Source organism: Phyllobates terribilis, unplaced genomic scaffold (assembly GCF_046119375.1).
Source record: "Phyllobates terribilis strain yellow unplaced genomic scaffold, ASM4611937v1 Scaffold_11__3_contigs__length_659146591, whole genome shotgun sequence".
In the NCBI taxonomy this organism is placed as follows: domain Eukaryota; kingdom Metazoa; phylum Chordata; class Amphibia; order Anura; family Dendrobatidae; genus Phyllobates; species Phyllobates terribilis.
The window spans coordinates 485,522,165-485,547,611 of NW_027362771.1; the positions used below are offsets into that span (position 1 = coordinate 485,522,165).

General features: G+C 44.5%; 2 protein-coding genes across 3 annotated transcripts in view; one reads left to right on the plus strand and one right to left on the minus strand.

The window, feature by feature from the left end:
- CIAO2A (cytosolic iron-sulfur assembly component 2A) overlaps positions 1-8,983 on the minus strand; it is a 30,757-nt gene extending 21,774 nt beyond the window's left edge. For both annotated transcript variants that reach the window (XM_073653503.1, XM_073653502.1), the window contains exons 1-2: positions 8,832-8,983; positions 3,599-3,763 (exon numbers count right to left, since the gene is read on the minus strand). In XM_073653503.1, coding sequence (XP_073509604.1) covers positions 3,599-3,763; positions 8,832-8,922 — 256 coding nt within the window. In that variant the 5' untranslated portion in view covers positions 8,923-8,983. The remainder of the gene's footprint in view (positions 1-3,598; positions 3,764-8,831) is intronic.
- The window catches only part of SPG11 (SPG11 vesicle trafficking associated, spatacsin), a 47,216-nt gene continuing 30,744 nt past the window's right edge, over positions 8,976-25,447 (plus strand). Inside the window, exons 1-10 of the mRNA XM_073653492.1 lie at positions 8,976-9,177; positions 12,168-12,390; positions 15,704-15,891; positions 17,072-17,299; positions 17,402-17,576; positions 17,659-17,742; positions 19,079-19,434; positions 21,342-21,487; positions 21,567-21,684; positions 21,787-21,942. Coding sequence (XP_073509593.1) covers positions 12,197-12,390; positions 15,704-15,891; positions 17,072-17,299; positions 17,402-17,576; positions 17,659-17,742; positions 19,079-19,434; positions 21,342-21,487; positions 21,567-21,684; positions 21,787-21,942 — 1,645 coding nt within the window. The 5' untranslated portion in view covers positions 8,976-9,177; positions 12,168-12,196. The remainder of the gene's footprint in view (positions 9,178-12,167; positions 12,391-15,703; positions 15,892-17,071; positions 17,300-17,401; positions 17,577-17,658; positions 17,743-19,078; positions 19,435-21,341; positions 21,488-21,566; positions 21,685-21,786; positions 21,943-25,447) is intronic.

Here is a 25,447-nt window from a genome sequence, read left to right on the forward strand (position 1 = left end):
TATAGATTATATATATATGGCTATTTCCTGACACCCCCCACCTGTAGGTGAGAGGAGCGCTGACACCCCCCACCTGTAGGTGAGAGGAGCGCTGACACCCCCCACCTGTAGGTGAGAGGAGCGCTGACACCCCCCACCTGTAGGTGAGAGGAGCGCTGACACCCCCCACCTGTAGGTGAGAGGAGCGCTGACACCCCCCACCTGTAGGTGAGAGGAGCGCTGACACCCCCCACCTGTAGGTGAGAGGAGCGCTGACACCCCCCACCTGTAGGTGAGAGGAGCGCTGACACCCCCCACCTGTAGGTGAGAGGAGCGCTGACACCCCCCACCTGTAGGTGAGAGGAGCGCTGACACCCCCCACCTGTAGGTGAGAGGAGCGCTGACACCCCCCACCTGTAGGTGAGAGGAGCGCTGACACCCCCCACCTGTAGGTAAGAGGAGCCCTGACACCCCCCACCTGTAGGTGAGAGGAGCGCTGACACCCCCCACCTGTAGGTGAGAGGAGCCCTGACACCCCCCACCTGTAGGTGAGAGGAGCCCTGACACCCCCCACCTGTAGGTGAGAGGAGCCCTGACACCCCCCACCTGTAGGTGAGAGGAGCCCTGACACCCCCCACCTGTAGGTGAGAGGAGCGCTGACACCCGCCACCTGTAGGTGAGAGGAGCGCTGACACCCCCCACCTGTAGGTGAGAGGAGCGCTGACACCCTACAAGCATCCTTCCATTATTAGGCTGCATGTCATAGCTGACAATTGATGCAGGATATTTGGAGGGGTGAGGGATGCAGGTACCATTTGTTTCCAAGGCCTCCACTTAGGTAAAACACTATAGATTATATATATATATATGGCTATTTCCTGGACACAATGACCAAGTCTTTTTGCACTAGCTGTGTACAATATCTTTTGGTTCTGAGAATACAACACTTAGCACTTTATATTGAATTCTTGATGAAATTACTCTATTATTATTATTATTATTAGGATTGTCTAATTATGCTAATGTATGAATATTTTGATCATGAATATATACTTGTATAGCTTTGGGAAGCATATTAATATAGAAAATTTGCTAATATCTACTTGGATTTATACAAATAAGTACCTTATAGATTATCTTTGCCGTCAGTGTATTTATTCTTCTCAAAGTCACAGAAGTAGATCCAGCTCACCAACTGCAGTCCCACACTTCTGGAGCACGGATAGCACCTGGGCACGGTGCAACATCCAATACAGGTAGCAGAAAAATCCAGCTCAGAGTCCAAAAAAAGTGCATTTTATTTTCCAAGGTACATAAAGCAGATATTAAAATTGTGTGTTCACAAAAAAGAGAATGCAGGCATCTTTCGAGCGACAAGTGTAAGTGAACTTACAAGATTTAGGCTGCGTGCACACGATGCGCTTTTCATGCGTTTATGCTGCGGAATTTCCGCAGCGGAAACGCATCAAAAACGCATGGTAATCCGCACCCCATGGTCCCCAATGGCATTCCGCAATGTCAATGCACATGCTGCGGATTTTTCCGCAGCGTTTCTGCAGCGCTCATAAACCCGCAGCATGTTCATTAATTTTGCGGTAGCGCAGCGGAATGGCCGCCATTGACTTGCATTGAGACGCATAGAATGCGCGTCTGTACATTTGTACAAGCGGCTTCTATGCGTCTCTATGTGCGGATGGTACCCAGTTCTGTAGGAGAGAAGACTCTCATCCAGACCTGGATTCCATTGTACCTGTAAAAAAAGAATAAAATAAAAAATAAAGTTTATATTCACCTGTCCAACGGCTTCTCTCGGCATGCCGGCAGCGCTGAAGGACCTTCGGTGACGTCACAGTCATGTGACCGCAGGCCCTTCACCGCTGTGTCTCGCGATATGCCGGCAGCCGGGAACCAGACAGGAACGAGCGCTGCAGCATACGCCGGGACATCGTGGGTAAGTATAGCTTTATTTTTTTTATTTTTACGGTCATACTATATAAATTCATGCTGTTTGCATGGATTTATACAGCGTGACCTAGTTGTCAAGCACTTTCCAAGTGATGCTATCGCCTGGAAAGCGCTTGTCAATCTGCATGCGGAAACGCAAGTGAATCCGCATGTGGATCCGCATGTATTCTGCAGGAAAAACGCATGCACAATCTGCATGCTTTTTTTCTGACAGGGAGATGCAGACATGCTGCAGAAATTTTCTGCTTCATTTCTGCATCGTGGGCACATAGCCTCAAAAACAATCTGAACATGTGCAAACACCAATTTCCTGATTGCCAAACAAGTCAATTAAATCACAGGTGGAAACCTCTGCAGCTAAACATATATTAGAATTGCCCATGCGATGCTACAAAGGATTTAAATGTGTTAATTTCTGTGATACTGAATTCTCAGTGAATATAAATAGTGAGGGATATCACAGTGTGAACAGAGTACTCATTATCTTTTTTTGTGATGTCCCAATTCAAATGGACTAGCTGGGGATAGCATAGTGTGAACAAAGCGCTACAGGTGGAGGTTGTCCTTCTCCATAGACATCCCAATCCAAACAACCAGTTGGGGATATTGTAGTGTGAATAAAGCCCTACAGGGAGAGGTCCTTCCTTCTGTAAAGAGACAATGGTGCAATGTGATACTTTAAATCGAAGGTGTTGAACTATAAGCTTGGGAAAATTCTGCAAGTGCTGATTTGTAGGTGTAAATCCTGCATGGGTTAACCCTTTCTTTATCTCTTTTCTATGAAATCTAGTGGAAAACCCTTTGAGATCTCATTGACTTTGATATATATAATTGGGATAAATATCTTGTGAAAGGAAAATAATCTAATACATCTGGAAAATGAATCATTACACCAATAAAGATAAATAGAAGAGTCAGAAAGAATTATTATATGTTATTCATTATGTTATCTAAAAAAATATGTACTTTTCATGGAATGTATTCAATACTGATTCTTTGCATTGTAGAGTAAAATATAGAGGTAATATAAACTATTGTCATAATGTCCTTGTGTATAATGTTATTCTGTATCACAGAAATCAACACATTTAAATCCTTTGTAGCAACGCATGGGAAATTCTAATATATGTTTAGCTGCAGAGGTTTCCACCTGTGATTTAATTGATTTGTTTGGCAATCAGGAAATTGATGTGTGAACATGTTCAGATTGTTTTTAAATCTTGTAAGTTCACTTGGATGGTGTCTTGACAGAGAGCGCTTGTCGCTCGAAACGCGTCGAAAGATGCCTGCATTCTCTTTTTTGTGAACAAACAATTTTAATCTTTGCTTCATGTACCTTGGAAAATAAGATTCACTTTTTTGGACTTTATCTGAGAGCTGGATTTTTCTGATTTCTCTATTCTTCTGCATCCACCTTTGTCATGAGGCATCTTTTTATTTATTCGTTCTGATTGGTTTGAATATAACATCAATAAAAAATTGTTTTAATTGTATCCTTATCTTGAGTCTGGGTTACAACTACAACACAAGATATTTAGAGAGCCAGCTTATGTGCTCTACACAGACATATTGGGGAGCAAAGGGCCCATATACTGCCCCTACACATATCACAGCAGGGTCCAGGTTGGTTTTCCTTTTTCTAAAGTGGTCTTACCAATCAGTGTTGCCAGCGAGCAGTGGGGGACGGTGGGGGTGAACCTGATGATCACCAGGAAGCATTCATCATCCAGCTCCTCTACAGTTACACAACTCTCCGACACCACCTCTAGGTCTTCTAATGTGCTGGGCTTCTCCGGATCCCGAATATTTCGGATTATATCTGGGGAGAAGATAAATATATGAATCATACACAGGTTATTTTCCTCGCTTACAGCACCATTATATTCCCCATCAGGTCTTTGGAGTGTGGGAGGAAACAGGAGAACCCGGAGGAAACCTACACAAACACGGGGAGAACATACAAACTCCTTGCAGATGTTGTCCTTGGTGGGATTTGAACCCAGGACCCCAGCGCTGCAAATCAACAGTGCTGACCACTGACCCGCCCAGCTAACCACTAAGCCACCACATATACACTGCTCAAAAAAATAAAGGGAACACTTAAACAACAGAATATAACTCCAAGTAAATCAAACTTCTGTGAAATCAAACTGTCCACTTAGGAAGCAACACTGATTGACAATCAATTTCACATGCTGTTGTGCAAATGGAATAGACAATAGATGGAAATTATTGGTAATTATCAAGACACCCTCAATAAAGGAGTCGTTCTGCAGGTGGGGACCACAGACCACATCTCAGTACCAATGCTTTCTGGCTGTTGTTTTGGTCACTTTTGAATGTTGGTTGTGCTTTCACACTCGTGGAAGCATGAGACGGACTCTACAACCCACAGAAGTTGCTCAGGTAGTGCAGCTCATCCAGGATGGCACATCAATGCGAGCTGTGGCAAGAAGGTTTGCTGTGTCTGTCAGTGTAGTGTCCAGAGGCTGGAGGCGCTACCAGGAGACAGGCCAGTACACCAGGAGACGTGGTGGGGGCCGTAGGAGGGCAACAACCCAGCAGCAGGACCGCTACCTCTGCCTTTGTCCAAGGAGGAACAGGAGGAGCACTGCCAGAGCCCTGCAAAATGACCTCCAGCAGGCCACAAATGTGCAAGTGTCTGCACAAACGGTTAGAAATCGACTCCATGAGGGGGTATGAGGGCCCGATGTCCACAGATGGGGGTTGTGCTCACAGCCCAACACCGTGCAGGACGCTTGGCATTTGCCACACAACACCAGGATGCAAAGTTGCCGCTGGCGCCCTGTGCTCTTCACAGATGAAAGCAGGTTCACACTGAGCACATGTGACAGACGTGACAGAGTCTGGAGACACCGTGGAGAGCGATCTGCTGCCTGCAACATCCTTCAGCATGTCTGGTTTGGCAGTGGGTCAGTAATGGTGTGGGGTGGCATTTCTTTGGAGGTCCGCACAGCCCTCCATGTGCTCGCCAGAGGTAGCCTGACGGCCATTAGGTACCGAGGTGAGATCCTCAGACCCCTTGTGAGACCATATGCTGGTGCGGTTGGCCCTGGGTTCCTCGTAATGCAGGACAATGCCAGACCTCATGTGGCTGGAGTGTGTCAGCAGTTCCTGCAAGATGAAGGCATTGAAGCTATGGATTGGCCTGCCCGTTCCCCAGACCTAGATCCGATTGAGCACATCTGGGTCATCATGTCTCGCTTCATCCACCAACGTCATGTTGCACCACAGACTGTCCAGGAGTTGGTGGATGCTTTAGTCCAGGTCTGGAGGAGATCCCACAGAAGACCATCCGCAACCACATCAGGAGCATGCCCAGGCGTTGTAGGGAGGTCATTCAGGCATGTGGAGGCCACACACAATACTGAGCCTCATTTTGACTTGTTTTAAGGACATTACATCAAAGTTGGATCAGCCTGTAGTGTGTTTTTCCACTTTAATTTTGGGGGTGACTCCAAATCCAGGCCTCCATTGGTTAATAAATTTGATTTCCATTGATGATTTTTGTGTGATTTTGTTGTCAGCACATTCAACTTTGTACAGCACAAAATATTCAATGAGAATATTTCATTCATTCAGATCTAGGATGTGTTATTTGAGTGTTCCCTTTATTTTTTTGAGCAGTGTATATGGAGATCCAAGTGCAACATGAAGTAGATACATACATATGGAATTTTATTCCTAGACCAACTTGTGTATAATAACCCTGGTATATTTCCTCTATTATTCCTATTGAAAATGTACAAATAAGTCAACAACTTTATTTAACAGTTCCTCTTGTCTATAGACTAATGGGGTCATAAGGGTGAGAATATCCTGTCAGTCTATTTATTCCTACCTTTCCAGGAGGGATGAAAGAGGAACAGCATAATGCATAATTCTATAAAAATAAATAAGAAGCCCATAATGGTTATTTCATTGGTAATGTAAGTATTTACTAACACTCAGAAACAGGTATTCTATAAAGTGTAACTCCAGACATTGGTGGAATAACAACCTTATCGGCAGCCATGATCACGTAGATTCTTTGTCTGGCTACAATGAGGGCAGGGGGGTACAGGACACACGGCCGGGAGGGGTGGGGGGGCTACAGAACACAAAGGCAGGGGCAGCTCATCATTTATGAAGAGATGATTGACCTGAATACTTGGCAAACATTATTTTACATGTAGCAGCACTTGACAAATTCATCTCATGAAATACACCCAGACAGTCTGATATCTGCAACCTGCATGGCCTCAGTTTCAGTGGAACTACAACTCCCAGCATGACCTAGCTGTCTGGCACATTTAGAGCTATGGTTTCACAATAGCTAATGCTATACAAGTTAAAGATCACTATCAGGATATAGGAACTCAACTTCATTGTATGGTGACCTGATATGTAATCAGGAAGAGAACATGACACCAGGACACGGCTGAGGTCCTGGATCCGGTTACAAGAGCAGGTCCTGAGTCTGATCTATATACAACATCCATATACACAGATCTCATATATAACATCTGTATACAGATCCCATACAGTAGTGTTCAAATAATAGCAGTCCAATATGACTAACCAGATTAATCAGTGTTTTTGGTATAAATTATATTACCACATGTGAAACAATTTACCGGTTGGTGCAGTAGATACTAAGAAAACCAACAGACTCCGCATTCATGATCTGCATGTTTTTGAGTCTGTGTATTTGAATAATTAACTGAAAGGGGGTGTGTTCAATATAATAGCAGTGTGGAGTTCAATTAGTGAGGTCAATCATTCTGTGAAGAAACAAGTGTGAATCAGGTGGCCCTTATTTAAGGGTGAAGCCAGCACATGTTGTACATGCATTTCTCCTTGAAAGCCTGAGAAATATGGGTCGTTCGAGACATTGTTCAAAAGAACAGCGTACTTTGATTAAAAAGTTGATTGGAGAGGGTAAAACTTATAAACAAGTGCAGACAATGATAGGCTGTTCAGCTAAAATGATCTCCAATGCTTTAAAATGGAAAGCAAAACCAGAGAGACATGGAAGAAAACTGAAGACTACCATTCGAATGGATCGAAGAATAGCCAGAATGGCAAAGGCTCAGCCAATGATCAGCTCCAGGATGATCAAAGACAGTCTCAAGTTACCTGTGAGTACTGTGACAGTTAGAAGACGCCTGTGTGAAGCTAATCTCTTAGCAAGAAGTCCCCTCAAAGTCCCACTGTTAAAAAAAACAAAAACAAAAAAAAAAACATGTACTGAAGCGGATGCAATTTGCCAAAGAACACATCAACTGGCCTGAAGAGAAATGGAGAAATATTTTGTGGACTGATGAGAGTAAAATTATTCTTTTTGGGTCCAAGAGCCGCAGACAGTTCGTCAAATGACCCCCAAACTCTGCATTCAAGCCACAGTACACTCTGAAGACAGTGAAGCATGGTGGTGCAAGAGTCCTGATATGGGCATGCTTCTCTTACTATGGTGCCGGACCTATTTACCGCATACCAGGGATCATGGACCAGTTTGTATATATTTAAAATACTTGAAGAGGTCATGTTGCCTTACGCTGAAGTGGATATGCCCTTGAAATGGGTGTTTCGAGAGGACAACGACCCTAAACACAGCAGTAAACGAGCAAAATCTTGGTTCCAGTCCAACAACTTTGAGGTTATGGAGTGACCAGCCCAATCCCCGGACCTTAATCCGATAGAACACTTGTGGGGTGACATCAAAAATGCCATTTCTGAGGCAAGGCCAACAAATGCCAAAAATTGTGGGATGTAGTCAAGGCATCCTGGGCTGGAATAACTGTTGACAGGTGCCAGAAGTTGGTTGACAACATAGTTGCTTCACAACATAGATGTGAAGGAGTTCTAAAAAACTGTGGTTATACAACTAAATATTAGGTTAGTGATTCACAGGCATGCTAAATCCTCAAAAAAAAAGAGAAGACATATTGTGAGCTTGTAAAGACAAACGCAGACACTGCTATTTTTTTAGAACAGTCCAATGTTCATTTTTTGTTATTTTCTGTAAAGTAGTTAAAATTATATTCATTTCTCTTCATGTTTTGAATTAGAAAACAATGTGTAATGTTCCCAATGCATGGAAATAAAAACTAGTATAAAGATTGTGTTTATTGCATGTTTTGAACACACTGCTATTATTTTGAACACTACTGTATATAACATCAGTATACAGATTCCATATATAACATCTGCATATACAGACCCATGTAACATCCATATACACGGTCTCTCTCTCTCTCTGTACCTATATGGTATGCGTACACAGATCCCGTACACAACATCCGTATACTTAGATCACAGATCTACAATATCCATATATACAGATCACATAGGCTATGTGCCCACGTTGCATTTATGAAGCAGAAAATTTCTGCTGCATAAATGCAAGTCCTCTCCCGGAAAAACGCATGCGGAATTCCGCACGCGTTTATCGCGCTTTTTTCACGCGTTTTTCACGCGTTTTCCACATGCGGAATTGCCTTGCGTTTTTTATGCATTGGACAAAGGCAATTCTGCATGCGGAAACGCAAAATTAAATGACATGCTGCGGATTTTTGAACGCGGCATAAACGCTGCGGAAAAATCCGCAGCATGTGCATAGAAGTTGCGGAAACCCATTGTGGACCATGGGGTGCGGGTTACCAAGCATTTTACAAGCGTTTCCGCTGCGGAAATTCCGCATCAAAAACGCTTGTAAAACGCTATGTGGGCACACAGCCATAGTCTCTTTATATACAGGTCGCACATACAATATCCGCATACAGAGCTGTACACATGGAGGACACGCTGATCACAAGACTGGAGGTGACCCGGGAGCGCCCCCTAGTACCACACACACAGCACAGCGCGGGGCCGCGGCTGGTTACCATACACTTCCAGGGCGCGCTCCTCCATGACCCGGGCACGTCTTTTGGTTCCCCCGCGGAGAGCTGACAGCAGCCCGGTCAGCAACTCCATGCCAACTCCGCCCACTGACTGACGTCACACCTCCTAATATCCAACCAGCAGCTGGTGATGACGTCACCTCCCCGCCTGACCTGTTCTATCACGTGATCTCATGGGAAGATGGTGGTGCCCGGTAGAAGTAAGAGAGCGCTGTAATAGGAAGGAAGTGTACAATTTCGTATGGGGAACGGAGAAGAGTGACCGGAGACAGCAGACGTGAGCGCCCGTAACCGGAGAGTGATGGGAGGCTAGGATTGGGACGAGCAGGTGATGTTACTGTGATGCCAGCCGCTAAGACTCGTAGTTCAGGGTCTGCAGCAGAATGTGCCTTCCTGCTATCCGTAGACACGAAGGGGAAAATGGTGTACATTGCAGCCAATCAGATTTCAGCTTTTATTTTTCAAACACTAGTTGGAAAATGAAAACGGCAACCTGATTGGTTATCTTGGGGAATTCCTACAAATGCTCCCTCATTAGTTGATCCCTCTTATAAACAGCACAAGGATTTACAGGGGCGTTCCACAAAATCTATTCTATTCTATGTGACAGTATCAAGCAGTTTTCTGATATATGTTGTATTAATTCCTCCTTTAAAGGGATTATTCGATAATGTGATTTTTAATGATGGATTATTAGGTTAGGTCATCGATAGTAGATTGTTGGGCAGCCAGCACCTGTTACCCAACCATGGATGAGCTGTTATTGTCTCCTAGATGTAAACATATGGAATAGAGCTGTTCTATAGCTGCTGTGTATAGCTGATCGGGGGCGGTGCCGGGGGTCGGACTCCCTCCCATCTGATACGGATCCCCTATCCTAAAGAGAAAAATAAGTCATTGATACCTGACCCCCTTTTCTGTAGACGCTCCTTACAGTATAATGCATGACATAAAGCAATGAGAGAAGCCATGCACATCAGGTACTGGCACCACACATGACCTGGAGGGAAGTAGATGGGGGTCTCATTATAATCAAAAGACCCCTGACCTTCATGGCATGTCCTAAGGGTGAGAGAGGTGGATCCCACCACTAGGTCCCAGCCTCTCGAGAACAATGCCCTGTGCGGTGTAGCCAAGAATGGAGGGATGGCTGCTCCATTCACTTACATGGGAGTTCTGAAAATTGGTAAGTAAGTTTACCATTGTACCACCAAACCAGCGCTGGCGTCTCTCCCTTCTTGGTGACAAACTAGGGGGGAGGATATTGTAAGCGGAGGTACACAAAGTGCAACAACTAATAGGAATCCTAAAAGGGTTCCCCCCCCTCCCAAGATTTATAATGAATTACTAATTTTATCTGCCCTTAGGCTAGTGATTTATTTCTATTTATGTAAGAATAGATGAATGTTGAAGGAACCCTTCACCTTGGAGATTGCTATCTACCTGCTGATATAGTGTTAATCCACAGGTAAATAGTGTTCCAATGCTCCTAAGGCTACAATCCCATGATTAGTGTTTGCTGATTTTTTTTTTATGTTGCAGATTTTCTGCACCCATTAAGTACGATAGGTTAATAGCATTTTTTTTAAAAAAATGCGCAACATCAAAAATTCATCGTCGGAACATAGCATTATGTAAATTAGGTTACTTGCTGTTTTTTTTATTTTTACATGCATTTTTATCATGTTTTTGAAGCTGCGATTTTTGTCTCTTTTTGGTATTTCATGTTTTCAATAAAGCTGCTTTGTTTTTGATACTTCCTGATATTTAATTTTATTGATTTTCTGCATCTAATACAAATCAATGGGGAAAATCCGCACATAAAACTCAGCGTGCTCAAAGAAAAATTGACGTTGCAGATTTTAAGGGGTGTGAATGGAGCGATTGGTCATCACTCACAGCACTGCTCTATACACTGTGAGCCAGGGGTGGACATATCATAGGTGCAACCTGTGCAGTCATACAAGAGTCCAAGAGGGAAGGGGCCACTACCACCCCCAATGTAGCAGGCAGCTTCTGTCATAGCCAGAGCTATTGGGCTGTAAAGGGCCCATATACTGTACTTGCACAGGGATCTTTTTCTGTCATTGTCTGCCCCTGCTGTGAGAGGAGGCTGTAAGCAGGCCCTGGCAGTTTATCAGCTTTTTCTGTACAGATGTGTTGCAGAGTGAACTGTCAATCAAAGGATAGTGAGCAGTGCTGTGAGCTCTGACTGTAGCCAGTATCTGCACGCCCCTATGATTGAGAGCCGGCGGCTCCTGGGAGGAAATAAGTTAAGTTAATTTTCTCCCAGTAGCTGCACTTTCATTAAGGCGGCCAGGCAACATTATAGCATTATTTACCTGCAGTATACCCCCTTCATCTGCTGGTAAATAGCGTTTTACAACATGACAGGTTCCCTTCAGAGGTTTTTCTAACCTATTAAAAGAAAATTTTAAAAAGGCAGTGAATTTTATAATGCAACCAAATGATGTGAACTCGCCCTCATGGATCCTGTTCAGGTTAGGGCCTCTTCACACAGCGTTTTTTCAATGTTTGTTGGTCCCGTCAGGGTTTGTGTCCAAACCCCCCTTCCCTGCAACACAGAATTCGGACATATGTGTCGACAGGGCTGTGGACTATAATGGTGCCGAAAGAGTGAACGTGCGCTCTGACGTGCATCGTTTACATGCAAATAATACGTCTGAGTGCCCACCTCCAGTAGGCATATACACCCGAAAATGATGCACGGCAGAGCGCACATTCACTCTGTCGGCACCATTATAGTCTATGGCCCTATTGGCGCATACATCAGAATCCCATTTTTCAGGGGGGGGGGGGGGGGGGTCCGGTCATTATCCCCAATGGGACCAACGTATGTGGGCAAAAACGCTGTGTGAAAGCACCCTTACTGTTGTGGCCAGTTATTGACTGCAGCGGTCAGGTGACTACACATACATCAAGCAATGTCCCTTACCATTGGCCTGTGGCAGTCAGGGCGTGCTGGTATTTGTAGTATCACTATCAGTGGGGTTCCAGAGGTTGCTAACCCTGGATTCGATGCAAACCATTTCCATTCATTGTTCATAACACATCCATACTGCAGTAGAGGGAGAACGCCCCCTTCAGTTTATTTGTATAAACACAGATAAAATATAATTAGTCTTGCTACAAAGATAAAAATGAACAAGTTTTCTTATGGAAACTGACCCCATTATATTACTGTGATGTATTTGTATAGTCCTTTTCCCCCATTGTTGACTGTGATACATTTGAAGATGATTATAAAGGTATATCTGGGGATTAATTATAGTTTTATTGCATTTCGTGCACTTTCAGATTGAAGAGTTTGAAGTTTTTGCAGTAAAATGGAGCTAAGTGTCCTTCTGGATCCCAGTATAACGCTACAAGACTGGACTCAGCTGCCTATAAAGGTCGCTTTGACCAGACACAAAAACCTTACCCTATGCAGCCTTCTACCCGGAGGGAGTCTCTGCCTCACCACCTTCACCTCCGGAAGAAAGCGCGGCGCCCGTACACAGCTGGAGGGACCGATCACACAGTAAGACCTCCTCTGATTTCAGTGGTGAATGCTGCACAGCATGGGAGGAATACATGTGTATATACAGGACACCATGACAGATCAGCATTGGGCACATGTGTTATTATATGAAGGGCATCTGTCAGTGTGTAGACTTGGAGCGGTGCGTGACCAGATGTTTTAGGATGGATTCAAAAACGCAAGATAAATGGATTCCCGCACACTGCGTACATTAAATAGTACAATTATACTGAGAGGATAATGAGAAATACATGCAAGACAATACAAAACATACAATTATCAAAAGATATGATCTGACCCACATATGTGAACGCAGTGCATGTGATGTGTCGAAAATACTGCAAGAACACCACTTTTTTTTTTTTTTTTTTTTAATTTTTCTTATCAACCAAGTGCAACATGTAGTGGTCCCCAGAATCGCTATTAAAGGGGTTGTTCACTGCTTTATTAATTCAGGATTGCATTCAAAATAAACCCAATCTACCCACTTCCCACAGAGGCAATGTTATAATGATGTCGCCATCAGCTTTTTGGCTGCCATTCGTTACTATTTCATCAGGGTGGACGTCCGCCCTGACAGAATAAAGGCTGCAGCTAAACTGCAAGCGTTCATTGGCTGCAGCCGGCACATGACACAAGTCGTGTCATTCTTCAGGAGCATCAGTGCCAATGTCACAAGAATGGCGCCTCTGTGGTAGGAGAGTATAGATGTTTTTTATTTGAAATGGGGTCCTGAATTAATGAAGTTGACAACCCATTAACCCTAAAGTATTTCACATTAACCCTGTACAATTGGTAAAAATATATCATTTTTTTTTTCAAATTTAAGGCTTTTTTTTTTTAACTATTCAAATGTCTTATACATATAATAAAACCCATTGAAACTAACAGTTACCCAACTAAACGTGCTGAGTATATATTAGACCCAACATACACACCAGTAAGTACTACCTGAGTGTATTTAACATATTTTGTACCCACTAAAAACATCTTTTTAATGAAAAGCAAAGTTTCTGTATGTTGGGGGTTATATAAGTGTGCTGAGTATGTGTCTTATCTACTTCCGCCCTTCTACACCACTTGTCCCTATTGGTTGTGATTTCCTTAAAGTTGTTGTCCTCTACTCGGAAAACTACTTCTCAATCACAATATTTCCTCTACAAAGAAACAGCCTATACTCTCTTCCGGTGTGAGCGTCATTCCAGCAATGTCGCGGCCTGGTCTCCCGGGACTCGCGTGACATTATGTCACGTGAGCCCTGCAGCCAATCAGTGGCCGCTGCACTCTCCTTTGCTTCAGATGTAACTGACGTCCTGAGGAAGTCAGAGAACAGCAGCAGTTCTTACTTCTTCCGGATTACAGTTTCGTCCCAAAGAAGTGAGAGTGAAGCGGCCGCTGATTGGCAGCAGGGCTCATGTGACATAACATCACGCGAGTCCTGGGAGACCAGGCGCCAGAATGGTGCCCACATCAGAGTTCAGTATAGCTGTTATTTTACATGGGAGAAATATTGTGATTAAGAAGGAGATGTCCGAGTAGTGGAAACCTCTTCAATCCTTCTCACCTGTCAGTTTTGTTCCAGTTGCCCATCAGTGAACATATAACATTACAAACGAGATACAGACCAACGTGTAACAATACAAAATCCAGCAGACGCCCATTATACACTTTTAGGAAACTCACAGTTCACTTTCCATTCACATATATAATTATTCCCTAGAGCTTTAGATAAAAGAAAAATCACAAGAGTAAAACTCTGCAGCTCCAAGCAGAAATGCAAAAATTAGAAACCTGTGTTCATATTCTTTATAATCCAATCCATCATTACCTACATTTAGGTATTTTTGTTCCAAATTGTTATCCCTGAAGCAAAGTTAAGTCAAGGTCTTTCTTCTTCACTGACAAATAAACAGATTAGTTGTATTCTCCACATGGTTAAACACTTGGAGTAAAGTAAATATCGGGCGTTCTTAATGTCCATTGTCCAGAACCGTGGAAGAAAACTCCTCACAAACATGGCTTAAGCCGCCATATACATTAGATGGAGACAGCCAAGCGAAGCTTCGGCCCATTGTTCGGCCCTGCAGCCAACTCGGCCATCTCCCCCATACACAGGAGCGCTCATTAGGTATGGTACCCCTCCATTCTCTAAGAGAAAGCTTCTCTCTGGAGAACAATCAGTCATCGGTCAGAAATCAGATATGCCTGATCGACATCTCCCCCAACCATCAGTTGGCCAGTGGCCTCATACACATTAGAGTATTGGTTGACATTAGTCTAATGTGTATGGGGACCGGTAAATTTGACTAGTCACACCCTTTATCCATTTAGCACAATTAAACGTGCACAACATATTAAAACTCTTTGGCTCCACCATCAGGGATCATTATTCAATCCCTTACACACAAGTTACACTATAATCTGCACATTGGACTAAAGTCGGCAAAGCTGCCAATATTGGAGGGATCAGCCAGCAGTCTAATGTGTATGGGGGTCTCCTGACTGCCTCTTCCCCGACAGATGATATTTGGGAAAGAGAAGGATCCGGAATTCTGGATTTTCATCATCTGATCATTTCGGTCTTCAGGATATAAGCTGCCACCAGAGGCTATGGGAATTATTTATTTCCTTAAATGAGGGACCCTCCCCTTCCCATTGGGGGAAAAAAGGAGAAACTAGCCTTTAATAGGGCTTTTCAAAACTTTCATATTAATATTGTATCTTTAGGATAGGCCATCAATATCAGATTGGTGGGGGCTCGATTCTGAGGACCCCCACCAAGGGCCTGATTGAATAGGCTGTGGCACCTCGGAGCACTGTAGCCTCCTCATTTCTTACCAGGCAATGATTTGTCCATGTTGTAGCCTCCTCATTGCTTACCAGGCAATGATTTGTCCATGTTGTAGCCTCCTCATTGCTTACCAGGCAATGATCCTTCCATGTTGTAGCCTCCTCATTGCTTACCAGGCAATGATCCATCCATGATGTAGCTTCTGTGGCTGGTATCGCAGCTCAGCCCCATTCTTTTATCAACAGCTGTGACCCACAGACAGTCTGGTAAACCATGGGGAGCCTGAAATGCTCACAGCCCCTTCAGTCATCTCATACAAAACACATACATAGTATAGTATAGAAGACATATTCTGTGATTCATTGTCCACTGTGTCTGTTGAATTTTTTCCTCTAAGTAATCACATAGTCGTCTATAATATGACCCCAGGGGGCTTCACATCTCTGGTGGTCTTATTGGACCTGCATTGACCAGTGTTATTTACTGCTCTCTTTTTTTTATAAACTTTTTTTTTTTCCCTAGATTTCTGTGGGAAGATGATAACCACAATGATACCGTGCTGGATCAGAACCCGCGTCTCCTGACCACCGGTCAGAGCAATGATATCTGTGTGTATGACGTGTGTGCCAGGGATGGGCAGCTGGCGCTGACTGCGCTCTGCCTCTGGGATGTGGACACATTGCGACAGCTCTGCGCAGAGAACCATGTTTGTGAGTATGGCCGCTCACTACAGCTCGCCTATGACTTTATGCTGACCATAACAGGGCTATATAGTGTGCGCACATCTTATTTTATTATAAATTCCTTGGTTGGTTCTGAAAGGACAACCAAGTCTGCATGTGAGTGATGAGCCGGTAAGGAGTCCATAGATACATAGCACAGATGCTCGACCGTAAGGCGGCTGTGTCTGGTACCGCCGCTCTCACCCACCACTCACTGATAGATATGCCACCAATATGTAGGCTCAAAGGGTTTGTGATAATAAAAAAGTTCTGTGTTTCTTTTCCAGACACAAAACCATCATAGCTCATGTCTGTGTCTGGTATTGCTGCTCCGTCCCAGTCACTTAATTATGTCTAAGCTGCAATACCAATCCCTGGTAAAGAGGGTCATTGTTTCTGGGGGGGAAACAAAACTTTTTTTTATTTTATTTAAATATTTATGCCAAATTTTGATGCTATTCTCTTTCCATGGAATAGAGCAGAGGTCAAGCAAGCTCACCCCTTCTCCATTCATTGTCTATGGGACTCAACTTTCGCACCGTTCAGACTGGGCTTTTCAGAGTCCCAGCAATTGGACCTCCATCTATCGGGGAGTTATCCTCTTTCCTGTGGATAGGGTATAACTTTAAATTTAGCACAAGCCCTTTAAAGAGCTTATCCAGAACTATTTTTATTTTTTTTATTATAGGACTAAGGACTGACAGGCAGGCGATTTCTAACTACCTGCTTGTTTCTACCTGTTGTCGGCTTGGAGCAAACACGGACCGCTTCTGCCAACGATTCTGCTCTTCCTCTTCTCGGCTGCTCTCTTGACGGGGCGTGACTGCTGATCAACAGCCTAATTCTTACAATTGTCATGCTGTCAATCGGCATGACATCGGCAGTCACGACCCGACAACAGAGCAAAGTGGAAGAGAAGCAGCTGCTCTGTCGATGTGACATTAGTGTAAGCTGCAGAATGGCCTGCAGCAGGACTGGTCAGTGGCAGCCCTGAGCTGCCAGAGATTGCTGCTGAGCACGTCAGTCAGGTAGCAACTACCTACCGCTAAGTTCTTAGGCCCATAAGAAAAAAATAAAATAGTCCCACATAACCCCTTTAATGGAAGCGAAACGTTTTCTCTAGTAATCCCATTCTAACTCTACTCATTTCTATGCTCCTTATTCTCAGGCGTTCCTTCGCCGTCCTCCGTTCGACTCCTGTCTCTTCATGGAGATGACATTTTCGTTTTGCTCAGCAGTAGTGTCTTTGTACATCTTCACTACTCTGGCAATGACCAGAAGCCAAGCCTTGTGTCTTGTTTTTGTCTGGACCTGGACCCGGAGACGACAGAGCACGTCTGCGATGCGTGTTACAGACATGAAATCCTGTTCCTTCTGGAGAGTTCGGGGCTCATTTGTATCCTTTATATAAAGCTGATCTCTTCGGGACTTTCTGATCACGTTTCTGGTTTATTACGACACATATTGGTGTTATTGATGCCTTGATGTTTGTCCTCAGATGTTATTGACACCCGAGATGGGTCACTAGTGGCTGAAGTAGAACTTCCATTGAGGACTGGTTTCGATACGGCAGAACCACTGAAAAGTATTTGTGTCTCTCCAAATCTAGATTCGATTGTTGTCTCCTCCAGCAGTTCTTACTTTCTTTCTTTGAGGTTAAGTGAAAATCTCAGGTAAATTTCTGTTCTGTAAAATCCATTGAAGCAAAACAATTGGAATAATATTAGATATGAAATGACTGCTCCTCTTGTACAGGGAGAACATGATCCAGGCCATACAGACATGGCGTAATAGCCGGTTGTCATGGTTGAGTGAAGGATCTACCTCTCACATGGACAGGTGACTGAACCTTATCTATATCCTGCTCTCCGTACTGATGGCGCAAAGTCCGCCTCCAGTGTGATATAGTATTATAGCACCGACATATTCCGGATAATACAATAACTAAAGCAAAAATCAAATAGAGAGAGCTGTCCGTGGGCGGCCACCACTCGACTGACAGTTGCTCAAGATGGACAGGTCTCTCTTTTATCTATTACCTGGAGCGACGCTGGGAGGAGCCGGCCAAGGGAAGAGCCGGACTACTCTCTTCTCTGGCTAGAGAACACCGAACGTAAGGTCAAAAAGACATCAGGGAGATAGATAAATGAAATAAAATACCTTTATTAAATAATTGTTGGTATCTGGTGGCACTACTGAAAAAGAGTGCCCGCACATATATAAAAAACAATACTAAATTTTATAAAAACAGTAGGTCAAGGACCACAGAGGAGAAGACCCAGTATGTTGTATATTACATTGTATGAACAGTGACACAAGGCTGCCAATAGAGTAAGGTATGGACACCCTGTCGAGTGACCAGAGAGTGCACCATAGAAAATAAATTAAATTAGATGTTAGTAGTGTGGATATCACAATTAGTTGTGAATGATGTGGATATCAATGCAGACTTACACCAAGGTAGAGTTAGTGTCTGCAGACTCTAGATAAACCAAGGGTCACTATTGATCAGCCTACATGTGCACACATAACATGTATGGTTACAGAAGCAGTAAGGGAGAAATACCTGTGTGGTCCTCTGGTGCAGTGCGGCGCACACCCTGACGCGCGTTTCGGAACGGGTCCTTCGTTTCTTCTCTGGCTGTGGTCGCCAGCCGAATCTTCCAAGTATATTTTCTCTGAACTCCGGAGCATTTCAGAGAAAAATATACCTGGCTGCAATTGTGAAACCAGGCTTGGATTCATGCGCTCTGTAATTTGGGCAGAATGAATCAGATGGTTTGCAGGGCTATTATCAAGTGGCACAGACCTGACTTCTGGACCATGCTCCTGCAAACTTATTTGCTTAACCCTAGTTTTTACTGTTGTGCATGCATATCGCGATATGTAATGGTGTAATCTAATGAACAAATCAATTCCCGAAGACCAGTAAAATAAAAAGTAATAAGATTTATTGCAGCGTAAAAGTATAAAATATGAGGTCAATGTTTGCAGATAAAGTATAAAAGTAGCAATAAATAATTACTAAAGATCTCTGCTTTCAAAGAGGAAGATTGACAGGAAAATGTCAGAAAGATGCGACATCAAAGGTTGGCCATGGCCAGCAGACAAGAAGTCCTAACTGATGGCTACTTTCATTTCAGTAATCTCACTTTTAATCTTTTTTTCTACACAGGTCGTGGGATGAGACTTTAGTGTCACTTCTCTATAAGACTAAGAGCCGCCCGGACTTCCCTGTGTGCCACCAGGCCGCTGATTTGCAGCCAGGAGACTTGTCCTCTGGAGCGCCTTTCAGCTGGACAGTAGTTGGAGGAGGCTGGATGAAAGCCCTGAGAGATGACATGGAGGCTCCTTTGAGCCTTCACATTTGGTCTGTGTCGCCATATAGTGCTTTGTTCTATGTTCTGCATGAAGAGGAGTGCGCCACCCTGGTACATTGGGACATGGACACACAGGGCGTTACTTACCACGCTCTGGGAAGAGCTGTATGCGTTTATTCTCCTGATGATGAAGCATCTCTGGTGATCACAGGTAAATTAACTTTATCCCCCCCCCCCCCGTCTCCTGGCAGCTTTCATCTTCCAGTCATAGGGGCGGCACCAGCAAAGTTTATAGAGAGAGGGAGCTGTAACCACCCCCCGACACTGACTGACAGCCGGCCCCAATGCTGTGCTGCTGTCAGTCAGGGCCGGGGTTGCGCTTACATGCATTGCTCTCTATACACAGACCAGTGACTGAACCTGTGCAGATGCCGCCCCTATGACTGGAAGCTGGACACTACCAGGAGGAATAAAGTTAATTTCCTCCTGGCAGCGGGTCTCTCGGTGCGGCGCCGCACGGTGTCGGAACACTATTAACCTGCAGATTAACCCCATACCTGCAGGATAATAGCTTTATTTTACATGACTTTAAAGTTTCAATTTTATAGAAAAATTGGATGGGTACGGTCGCGCTTAAAATCTTTCCTTTGTCTTGGTTTGATTCTCCTTTGACTCACATTAATCCCCGGGCGATAAGGGGGATTCTCTCATGATGAAGTATGTGATATTTGGTGCCTGACATGGGGGTCTTATGCTTTTGGCGCCGGGAGTCACTGTGACTTCCGCTCCAGTGACCTCCGGCGTGCGCAACTGTGAGGTTTGGTCCCCACTTCCTCCCGGCATCCTGCTATCTGGGAAGTGGGGACCAAATCTCATTGTTGCGCACGCCGGAGATCACTGGATCGCAAGTCACAATCGCTCCCAGCACCTGCGCACTGGAGCAGATCCGTAAAATAGGGCAGGGAGAAAGAAGAAATGCACCTTACACTATAGGCACGTTGCGCATGCGTGGGATGTGCATCCCTAGACTGCACGTCACAGGGCCCCGTGACTGGGGGGAATATTTAAATTAAGCATATAGGCGGGCATTTCTTGGCATCCCCAGGACGCCAAGCCTGGGAAAAAGGATTTTATAAAAGCAATTTCACACCCACAAGACCTCTAATATGGGCCATACAGGTTGAAATGTAAATCTATACATATCACCTGTATGCCCATATTAGCGGTCTGATAGGTCCCAGGGGGGTGACAGATTCCCTTTAATGAGAAATGCTGTTTGTTCTTTTGTTCTATGATGTAACCTTATTATGTTGTATAATCTTCAATAAAATAAGTAAAAAAAAAAAAAAACCTTTCCTTTGGCGATTTGGCCACTTATCTGATGCAAATCTATGGTAAAACCTGTACGTGTTACATGAGGACTTGGTCCAGATTTGCTGTGGACATTATACGTTGCAGAGGCTGTAATGCTCATTGGAAATCCACTGCATCAATTAATGTAAATTATAGTCACAAGTGATTTACGCTGTGTATTTTTTTCAGCAGCATGTAAAAAAGATTTGTTAAAATCACTTCCAATTCTTGCAAGTGTAACACACTGAAGATTTATTACACTCAAATCAGGGTGGAGACTCAGCATCACGAGCACCAGGTGTGAACATACACCTATAGTGCAGGAGCGGGCACTGCCAGCACTGTGCTACATAACTCGTGTAGCTGATTGTGCTCCTAAATGGCAGCTCGGACTGACTGCGGGCTGCTCCGATTTATATGTCTGTCCCTCAATGGGCACGGGAGTGTGAGACAGACCGACATGGCCTCGCTGCCTCCTCCTCCATATGTCAGTCCGCCGCAGGGACCGCAGCAGCTCTGTGCTGCTGGTATCTACAAAACCAATCATTCTGCACATTGCTGCATTTTATCCATTTTCCTGTATAATGGGACGTGCGCTCATTCTCAGGCTCTGTTCACATGAGCATCAGACCTTCCATTTTTTACATAGAACAGATGAAAAGTTACAGAACTTTTTGGGAAAGAAATGACAGAAATGTGAACATCGCATTGCAATGATATATTCGGTTTCAATTGCTCTTCTTTCTCTGCATTTTTCCCCTTCAGATCGTGGCCTTTCCCTTGTCCTTTTTTCGGTGACACAGAATGAGTTCCTGACCCGGTTAATGATCCATGGTAGTGCTGGTACTGCAGATACTCTCTGCCACCTGAATAATTGGGGGCGCTGTTCTGTACCTATCCACACACTGGAGGTAAAAGGAAATGAACTCTTTTCTTTCTCTTGATTCATCAGGAGAGCTTTTTATCTAAGTATTCTCTGTCCTCTTACAGGCCGGCCTGGAGAACAGGCAATTGGATACAGTAGATTTTTTCCTAAAGAGTAAAGAGAGTATCCTGAGCTCGTTACCCCCTGAAGATGGTGGCGCTCGTTCTCAGCTCTTCCTCTCCAGTAAGGACAAGGGCAACATTAAGGCATTTTGTTGCTTGGAAGGGGAAGTCATCTGCATTGGATTTACACTTTTTCCTCCATTCTCTTGCATTTTTTTTACAGATGTACAAGACCTTGTGCCGGCTCTGGACCTGCTCTACTCTTACATCCATGGCACAGATCAGGAGACTCAGAGCAAACACTTCTCCGAGCACTTGCTGCAGCTGATGCTCCAGTTCCTCAATGCTCAGTTACTGACAGTCTGCGATTTGCAATCTGGTACGTTCCTGTAGTTTTCCGATCATGTTTCCTATTGATATGTAGCCATTAATCTCAATAGGAAGACAAACACACCTCTTTAGTAGTGTTGAGCGATACCTTCCGATATCGGGAAATATCGGATCGGATTGGATCGGACCGATACCCAAAAAATATCTGATATCGCCGATTCCGATACCGGAAACCAATGCAAGTCAATGGGACACTAATATCGGAATGAAATCCCAGCGTGAGAGAATTCTCCTGATTGTTTAAAAGCTGGCAGGCGGTAAAAAGCCGCCGGCTTTTAAACAATCACACAGCCCCATACTGCTTCCCCTCAGCCTCCCATCCCGATCGTAAGTTAGGACCGGGCGGGGAGCGCAGCACCAAGGAGTGGGGAAGCTGGCAGTGAAAAGACTTCACTGCGGGCTTTCCCGTTCTGTGCTGCGCTCTCCCACCAGTTATTTCAAATGAACAGCTGAGGGATCAGCTGTTCATTTGAAGTAGCCGCGGTGCCCTCAGAGGGTTCATGTGAGTTCATGCTTGACTGCCCTGCATGAACTCACATGAACTTTCCCACGGCCGCACAGATCAGCCAGACCATCCCATCCATCCAGGAAGACGAGAATCTCATACCATTTCCGTCTTCCTGGATCATGGCTGAGCACCTGGGGTGGTACAAGAGGATGGACCTGAATGTCCCGGTCATGATTGGTGTTTGCGGGTGTTTGCCTGTGTCTGCGTGCAGGCAGACATAGGCCGATGTGACACTACTACTCCCATCGGCCTATGTCTGTCCCCCGTCCACTCGTGCCAGCAGGATCAGCTCGATGGGAGCAGTAGTTCCCATCAGCCTGATCCTGCTATTTAAACTGCCCCATATGTTATTTTTGCCCCTATACATGTTTTATTTAGGCCCCCATATTTTTTTTTTGTTTTTGGTCCCCAATAAATTTTAAATACATTTCATTGGCGGCCAGTGGTTACCTAAAATAAATTAGTTTATACATTACCTGTCCCGATCGCCACCTAAAATAAAGTAAAAAATAAAAAAATACACCTATACTCACCTAGACACCTAATTCCCCGAAGCCATCGATCTCCTGTAATAAAATATAAAATAATAAACCACAACCTTATCCTTACCCCTCCGTAGTAGTCCATGAGTGTCCCACGATGATCTCCAGTTTAGAGCAGCCACATAAACTGTGACAACTCTAAACCGCTGCCGCCGCTAGAATGACGGGGCCGTAAAGCAGCCCCGTCATTGCATAAGCGGGTTTGCCGTAGTTCAGGCAGCGCTGCTCCGGTTAGCTCCTTTACGGCCCTGCTGTACCGTGAGAAATGCCCACGGTACAGCAGGGCCGTAAAGGAGGTCACCGGAGCTGCGCTGACTGAATGCACTCCGGTGACCTCAGTCAGGGGCTCATGCTGCCGGGAGCGGACGTGTTCCCGGCAGTGTGAGCTTACAGGAGCCATGCACAGCTATCACCATCTCCAGATGTGACAGCTGTGCATGGGAAATCAGCGCAGGAACGTGGACAGGTAACTATTTTTTTTTTAGTAAACTAAGAATTAAATAAAATGGTGTGTTTTATTTCAAATAAATTATTTTTTTTCTGGGTGTAGTGTGTGTTTTTTCTTTTTAACACTTTGTAGGTTAGTAATGGGGGTGTCTTATAGACGCCCATCATTACTAACCTGGGCTTCATGGCAACTGGCGCTGACATAAACCCCACCACTATTACCCCCTGCCACCGCACCAGGGCAGCGTGGAAGAGCGAGGCTAAGTGCCAGAATTGGCGCATCCTATGAATGCGCCAAATCTGGGGTGGCTGAGGGCTGCTGTTTCTAGCCTGGGAGGGGGCCAATATTCATGGCACCCTTCCTGGGCTATTAATATCAGCCCCCAGCTGTCTGCCTAGCCTTTGCTAGCTATTAAAATAGGGGGGACCCCACTTCATTTTTTTTTTGGCGGTCCCCCATTTTAATAGCTAGTAAAGGCTAGGTATTCAGCTGGGGGCTGATATTAGTAGCCTGGGAAGCTCTGTGGGTATTACCCCCTTCCCAGGCTTCAAACATCTGCCCCAGCCGTCTGCTTAACCTCCGCTAGAGAATAAAATTATGGGGAATCCCGACTCCAATTTTTTTTTTTTTTTAATAAATCCTTTATTTTAACACCAAATGACACTTGAGGGGTTAATAAAGATGCAGTCCCTAAATTATTATTTATTTTTTAATTAATTTTTCCCAAAAATTTTGACGTGGGCTTCGCCATATTTTTGTATGCCAGCCAGGTACAGCATCCCGGAACGGTCTGCCCCCAACTCCCAGCTGCCTATTTGTACCTGGCCAGACACAACAATATAGGGAAGCCCTTTTTTTTTTTATTATTATTTCATGAATTTCATGAAATAATTAAAAAAAAAAAAAAAAAAATACGTGGGGCTTTCTCCCTATTTTTGTGTCCAGCCAGGTACAACTAAGCAGCTGGGGGCTGGAATCCACAGCGCAGGGAGGCCCAAGCTTTGTGGGCCCCCCTGCTGCGAACTGCAGTCCGCAGCCACCCCAGAAAATGTCGCGTTCATAGATGCGCCATCTTCTGGCGCTGTATCCAGCTCATCCAGGGCCCTGGTGCGGTGGCTCACTGGGTAATAAAGGGGTTAGGGCCAGCTTTGTATTATCCGCTGGCCCTAAGACCAAAATTCATGGGGTCACGCCAATATTAGGCTATGTGCCCACGATGCAGAAATGAAGCAGAAATTTTCCTGACCATTTCCGCATCTCCCTGGCAGAAAAACGCATGCGGATTCTATATGCGTTTTTGAAGATAAATAAAGTTAGTGAAGGAAAAAAAAAAAAAAAAAAAAAGGCCAATTTGATGTCATTTCCTAGTCCAACCCCTAATCAATGTATAAAAAAAAAAAAAAAAAAAAAAAGGGTGGGCTCACGTGTATTTTTAAGGAAAAGAGGGAAAGCTGAGGGCTGATTTAATAGTCTGGGAAGTAGCCAAGGATCATGGCCCCTTCCCTTGCTATTAATATCAGTCCGCAGCAGTTAGCTTAGGCTTTACAGCCCATTCTACAGGTGGGACCCCCCCCAAAAAAGAAAAAAAAATAGGGTCCCCCTTATAAATTGGAGCCAGCAAAGGCTAGGCGGACAGCTGCGACCTGATATTAATAGCCTAGAAAGGGGCCATGGTTATAGGCCCCCTCCCAGGCTATAATATCACCCCTCAGCCGCCCCAGATTTGGCACATCCTATTTGTGCGCAAAATCTGGCGCTTAGCCTCGCTCTTCCACACTGCCCTGGTGCGGTGGCAGGGGGTAATAGTGGTGGGGTTCATATCAGTGCCAGCGGCGACAATTTATACTTTTGAATTACACCATCCATTTTACCATTTGATGTACTGGAAGAAAAAATCCAAGTGCGGTGAAATTGTGAAAAAAAAGAAATAATAATAATCTTAACAGATTTTTTTTGGAGGTTTTGTTTTTATAGCGTTTAGTGTACTGTAAAAATA